The sequence below is a fragment of the Dipodomys ordii genome, unplaced genomic scaffold, assembly GCF_000151885.1.
Source record: "Dipodomys ordii isolate 6190 unplaced genomic scaffold, Dord_2.0 Scaffold107, whole genome shotgun sequence".
Taxonomy (NCBI): domain Eukaryota; kingdom Metazoa; phylum Chordata; class Mammalia; order Rodentia; family Heteromyidae; genus Dipodomys; species Dipodomys ordii.
In genome coordinates, this window is record NW_012267323.1 from 666555 (window position 1) to 673220 (window position 6666).

The following is a 6666-nucleotide window of genomic DNA, read 5'->3' on the forward strand; positions in this document are numbered from 1 at the left end:
GACAGTGCTGGACTGAAGGTCCACCGCCCATCAGCGGCAGGTTCAAGGTCTCCCAACCTCCCCTACCGCCAACCTCTCTTCTTCCAAGCATGCGGGGCGGGAGTTGCTGACTCTGTAGCCTTGATCAGAAGCCAGGCTTGCAGGATTCACTGGGCCTGTGCCCACCAATCAGCAGGGCCCAATGAAGAGGGGAGAGGGACTCCCCACTGATGCCCAAAGTCCTGGGCCAGCCCAGCCATACCTGGACGGCTCTCCCTCTTCCTTCCTCTCACCTGTGCCCCAGCCTGTCTGTCTAGCTTCACTGGGTCCCCAAGTAAGGTTCTCTCTGGCAGAGGGAATTAACACACTTAATTAAAGTGCCCAATGAAGAGCTTTTTTTTTTTGACTAGTTCTTAATTACCGTCGGAGTCTTTAGGGGGACAGTTGGAAATGGGATTTTTTTTTTACATATTCATTCAGCCGGCAGCGAGTCAGTTAGGCTCTAGGAATGACTGTCAGGAAGGAAGGGGTTGGGGTTTTCTTCGCCAGCCCCGCTGGTGGCTCACGCCTGTCATCCTAGCCACTCAGGAGGCTGCGATCTGGAGACTGAGCTACCCGGGCTGGGCCAGTCCCTGGGATTATTAGGCTGGGGTTGGAGCTGGGGAGAAGCAGATCTGCAGGCCAGAGGTGGCGTCTAGCTGAGAGGAGGCTGGGTACCCAGAGGAGGCTGGTAAAGCGCATAGACCCCACCCCCACCCCCCTCCCCCCAGGTGAGACTCCAGGTATACTCTCGCAGAATTGGGAAAGGATTAAAGGAAGCAAATAAAAGAATGTGCTTCAGGGAAAATAAGCTTAGCCTTTTTTTTTTTCATCGTGAGACTGGATGGTTATTGGAAATAAGCTTTTTTTTGTTTTGTTTTTGTTTTTCCTGGACACAACACTGGTGTTTATTCTGTGGTCTGCTCACTCTAAAGACAACTTTTTAGCCGGGCCCTGGTGGCTCACGCCTGTCATCCTAGACAGGCTGAGACCGGAGGATCACAGTTTGAGGCCACAGGGCATGAAAGTCCACAAGAATCCCACTTGGGTTGGGGTAGAGGAGATCTCTCCACCATAGCCAGGCCCGTTGTCTCCAGTTACTCTTGATGAACATTTTTTTTCTGTTGTCGTCAGTCATGGGGCTTGAACTCAGGGCCTGGGCGCTGTCCCCGAGCGTTTTTTTGCTCCAGGTGAGCACTCTACCACTTGAGCCACAGCGCCACATCCAGCTCTTTCTGTGTACGTGGTATACTGAGGAATTGAACCCAGGGCTTCAGGCATGCAAGGTGAGCGCTGTACCGCTGAGCCACCTTCCCAGGCCCTTTCCCCTCTCTTTTGCTTGGGACTGGTGTCAAACTAGAATCTTTTTACCTAGGCCACTCACATAGCTGGGAGGACCCCTGGGCGCCGCTTAGCTTTTGTTGTTAGAGGGTTTCTAGAGCTTTTTTGGTCTTGAACTGCAGTCCTTCCGGTCTGATCTCCATCTCCTGAGTTGGCTGGGATTAAAGGCGTACACCACCACACTGGACCTTCCTAGTCACTGGCTCTGAGTCCTCGTGCGGAATTTTGTCACCGGGTCGGGGACAAAATTTGGGTGTTGGGAATTCACGGGGACTGTAGGAAGTCTTCTCAGTGGTGGCCTGACACCTGGGCTGGAACTCCTTCAACCCACCTGACAGGAACCTGGCCTTAAGGCTCCTTCCTGGGTGGGTTTAGGGGAGGGAGGGGAGGTATTAGTATTTTTTCCAGATTATTCCCCCCATCATGCCTGTTTTCTTCCAATGCAGTGTTTTCAGCAGACCTCCGACTGTTGAACCACTCACCCACACCCGCACTGAGACAAACTCTCTTCTTGTTTTGCAGTCGGGAAGACATCTCTGATCACAAGGTTCATGTATGACAGCTTTGACAACACATACCAGGTGCGGTTCTGGGTTCAGGGTGGGAAAGGGGAGGGGGCTTACCCCTCATCCTGCCCAAACCCACAGAAGCTTCCTAAAGCAACTGCTGGCCTCTCTCCAGGGCCGTTTAAGTCGATCTCAGACTGGGATGAACCCTGATTCCTGGGGGGTGTCATTTGGCTTTGAAAATAAAAGCTTCCTCTGGAGTACGGGCCCCCAGGCTGGCCAAAGGAAGTGTTTGTCTAGAGAGAAACACGGACGATAGAGAGGGAATGCTGGACTGGGAAGGTGGCTCAATGGTAGAGCGGATTCCTCAGCGCCACATAAGCAGAAAAAACCAGAAGTGGCGCTGTGGCTCAAGTGGTAGAGCGCTCGCCTTGAGCTGAAGAGCTGAGGGACAGCGCCCAGGCCCAGAGTTCAAGCCCCACGACTGACCAAAAAAATCAAAACATGGAGGTTCTTCGCTAGTTGGTGTGCTTGGCACTAGTGGGCAAAACTCCTTCGAAATCCTGCCCCCCATTCTCATCTCCAGTGTCCCCCCTGGCTTCCCGCCCCCCCTCCCCTCTGCTTGTTCAAGTACAGATGGCTGTACCAGCCTCTGTTCATGGCATGGTGGTACTGGCTGGCACATTCCTCCATCTTGGTTTTCCAGCTTTCTCCAGGCCTAGATCAGACATCACCCTGAGCTCCGAGAACCTGCGGGGCTCTATCAGGATTCCCCACCCTCCCTGCCCCTGGGGCTTCTACTCAGAGCTGGGCTCCGGCGTGGCCAGGGTCCGGAACGCCTGGCATCCCTGGCTGTACAGCGTCTGGCCACCATGAAACCACAGATGGTCCCCGTGGAGCTTCTGTGTCTCACCTGCCACCATCAGACCGAGAGACCTTGTGTCACAGTCAGAGTGGAGAAAACCCAGAGAAAGCACTGCCCCCCTACCGCCGGCCCGTCTCCCCCTTTCATGATCATTTTTATTTTTGGCTGTCAGCCGGTAGACATCCTTGAAACGCTGGAAGATGGTAATGAGCGCGGGAAGCTGGGTTCCCGGGCTGAGCGCCGCCACCAGCAGCTCGCTTTAATGAACTCTCTGGAGATGGAGAGGAGGGGATGTGTTGGTGTTCATTTTTGTTTTTCTTCGCAAGGCACACCGAGGTGTATGGGAAGTAGGCAAGATTTCCTCCCCCTTCCCCTCAGGGCTTTACGGGGGGGGGGTGAACTGTTACCTGTCATTCCCTATATCCTATCCATTGTGGCAGAATCAGCCCTGATTTCTTTTTTGTTCTTGTTGTTGTGTTTGTCGGTCGTGGGGCTTGAACTCTGGGCCTGGGCGCTGTCCCTCAGCTCTTCAGCTCAAGGCCAGCGCTCTACCATACCACTTGAACCACAGCACTACTTCCAGCTTTCTGAATGGTTCACTGGAGATAGGAGTCTCAAAGGCTTTCCTGCCTAGGTTGGCTTTGAACTGTGATCCTCAGATCTCAACCTCCTGAGTAGCTAGGATGACAGGCGTGAGCCACCACGCCCAACTTCAGCTCAAATTTCATCAGCAGAGGGACCCAGACATTTCCTGGAATGGAATCTTCCCTCCCTTCCCTCTGTCCTTCCCTTCCTCCCTCCTTCCCACCCTTTCTCCCCTTTCCTCTCTCTTCTTCCTGCTTCTCTCCCTCCCTTCCACTCTGTCCTTCCCTCCCTCCCTTTCTTCCTTCTCTCTGTGTGTCTCTGTGTGTCCCTTCCCCTCTACTCATTCTGGATTGGATGTTTGACCAGTGGCTCACGCCTGTCATCCTAGCTACTCAGGAGCCTGAGATCTGAGGATCCTGATTCAAAGCCAGCCCGGGGCAGGAAAGTCCCTGAGACTCTTATCTCGTATTAACCACTCCAAAACTGGAAGTGGCGCCCTGGCTCAAGCAGTAGAGCGCTGGCCTTGAGCTGAAGAGCTGAGGGACAGCGCCCAGGCCCAGAGTTCAAGCCCCACAACCTTGAAGTTCATGTCTGGCGTCCTCCTTCTGCCCCAAAGTCTGTTTTTGCAAAGGGAATAAAATGGCCGCTACCCTGCATCCTCTCCAGCAGATCCGGGTACCTCCTGAGATGCCTGGTCTCTGTCTACACTGCACTTTCCTTTCAGCCTGGTGTGAGCGTAAACTTCAGACCCTATTTAAACCAAACAGGGCTAGAAGGAGTGGGGGGAGGGGTTCAAGGAGGAGATAGCAGTGCATCTGGCTAGCAAGTACAAAGGCCCTGAGTTCAAATCCCTGGTCTAGCCCCCAGTACTTCCCAAACCAAACCACAGCAGCAGCAAAACAACCCAGGAACCCTTATTTATTTATTTATTATTTAATTTTATTTTTGGTTGATCATGGGGCTTGTACTCTGGGCCTGGGCGCTGTCTCTCAGCTCTTCAGCTCAAGGCGAGCGCTCTACCACTAGAGCCACAGAGCCACTTCCATTTTCCTGGTGGTTCATGGGAGAGAAGAGTCTCACGGACTCTCCTGCTCCCAGCTGGCTTTGAACCGTGATCCTCAGATCTCAACCTCCTGAGTAGCTAGGATGACAGGCGTGAGCCACAGGTGTCCGGCTAGGAACCCTTATTTTTACCGTTTGAAAAGTGTTACATTTGCCTCCGTTGATCATTCAGACCCACCGCCGCCGCCGCTGGGGAAATTAAAAGGCAATTGATAAATACATTGGATGGCGAAATGAACATTCTAGAAGCCAGGTCCCTGAGCTGTCGGCCTGGAGAGCCAGCATCCCCCTCCCCCCTCCCCGCCAAGGGCACAATTACCTTGCCACTGCTCACAAGGACACAGCTGGTCCAGTGTGTTTCCCAGACACCAAGCCCCTCACCCCCTCCCACCAGGCTCTCTCTTGCACTTGTCAGTCTGCATCCCTAAGTGTTGCTGGCCCCATTTGCATGCTCATTTGCATGCTCATTTGCATGAAAGAGGGTGGTGGGCCGGGAGAAGGCCGCAGAGCTAGAACAGTAGGCTCATTGTGAAGGGGCTTGTGGTACCCAGCTGCTCTCAGCCACTTAGGGATGCTTCCTCCGTCCCCGATCCCAGTGTCGTGGCCAAGGCTAGAGGAACACACATCCCTTCCTTATGCTTCCTTTCCCTTCCCTTCCCATCATTCATGCAGACGACCGTGCTGATTTCCCCAGCAGACTTTGTTATTGTATCTTGTCAGCATGTGGATGCAAGAAAATAAGTAAATAAATATTAACCCAGCTGGCCATCGGTGGCTCACGCCTGTGCGTCTATCCTAGCTACTCGGGAGGCTGAGATCTGAGGATCAAGGTTCGAAGCCAGTTCAGGCAGGGCGAGTCTTGTGAGACTTTGAGCTCCAATAAACTACTCAGAAAAAAAAAAGCCAGAACTTGTATGGTGGCCCACGTGGTAGAGCAAAAGAAGCTCAGGCCTGGAGTTCAAGCCCCAGGACCAACAAAAAACAAAGAACTCTTTCAGCTGGGCCCTGGGGGCTACTGACTGTTATCCTAGCTACTCAGGAGACTGCCATCCAGACCGAAACAGTTTAGAAAACTTCCACCTCTAATGTAACCGGCAAAAAGCTGGGCTGGAGATGTGGCTCAAGTGGTAGAACACCAGCTGTGAGCAAGCCAAAAAAAAAAAATATCAAGTGAGTTCAAGCCGGGTTATATAAGACCCTGCTGAGGATTCTGGTCACATATGTGGACCGGTGCATAGAATCTGCATCTGGGACATGGGGCGGGGCTGGGGGGGTCCCCTGCTGTTGCCGGAGCTTTCTCCCCTGAGCAACAAGAGACCCCGATTTCATGGCCGACCGACCGTGCCATGCCTCTTCCCTCACAGGCCACCATTGGGATCGACTTCTTGTCAAAAACCATGTACTTGGAGGATCGTACGGTGAGCACCCCCATCTCAGCATGGGGAGGATGTGGGGGGCAAGGGAGGGCCCCTTGGGGTTCCCCCCCAGAACCTTGAGCTGGGTAACCTGAGAGAGAGAGAGAGAGAGCCCATGCTCCAAATCCAGAACTACAGCCGGTTCATGGTGGTGGTACCAGCATCACAGATGGTTTGTGATGTCCTCCTAGTCCCCCCCTTCTGCTGGCTGGGAACCCCCCACCCCGGCTGACACCCCCACCTCCCTCGCCCTGCAGGTCCGTCTGCAGCTCTGGGACACAGCCGGCCAGGAGAGATTCCGCAGCCTGATTCCCAGCTACATCCGGGACTCCACGGTGGCCGTGGTGGTGTATGACATCACAAGTGAGTGACGGTCTGTGCTGCAGATAGATGGTGTCCAGGAGGGGGCAGGCCGGGCCCCTGTGTGTGTGTGTGTGTGTGTGTGTGTGTGTGCAGCGATCACTACCATGCATGACTTTGCAGGTGTGTGTGTGTGAGACTCTCACCCTCCCCTCCCACCCTGCCCCAGAAGGCAGCTGAGCCCCCAAAGGGCTGTCCAAGCCTGCAGAGAGAGAGCCGGAGATGACCCCACCCACCCAGGCCTGGCCAGCCCGGTCTCGCTCACGCCCCATCCCTCTCCCCTCCCACCTCCAGATCTCAATTCCTTCCAGCAAACCTCCAAGTGGATCGATGACGTCAGGACGGAGCGGGGCAGTGACGTCATCATCATGCTCGTGGGCAACAAGACCGACCTGGCCGACAAGAGGTAGGCGCCGGATGCCGGGGGTCTAGGGGATTGCAGGGACCCGGATGTTTTTTTCCTTACTTTTCTCCTGGCTGTGACCTCCTGCCTGGCCCGTGTCCCCCCCCCCCC

General features: G+C 54.5%; 1 protein-coding gene across 2 annotated transcripts in view; it reads left to right on the forward strand.

The window, feature by feature from the left end:
- Positions 1–6666, forward strand: part of Rab6b (RAB6B, member RAS oncogene family) — a 65863-nt gene that overhangs the window by 53808 nt on the left and 5389 nt on the right. For both annotated transcript variants that reach the window (XM_013028095.1, XM_013028094.1), the window contains exons 2-5: positions 1882–1940; positions 5742–5795; positions 6050–6155; positions 6447–6558. In XM_013028095.1, the coding sequence (XP_012883549.1) occupies positions 1911–1940; positions 5742–5795; positions 6050–6155; positions 6447–6558 (302 nt within the window). In that variant the 5' untranslated portion in view covers positions 1882–1910. The remainder of the gene's footprint in view (positions 1–1881; positions 1941–5741; positions 5796–6049; positions 6156–6446; positions 6559–6666) is intronic.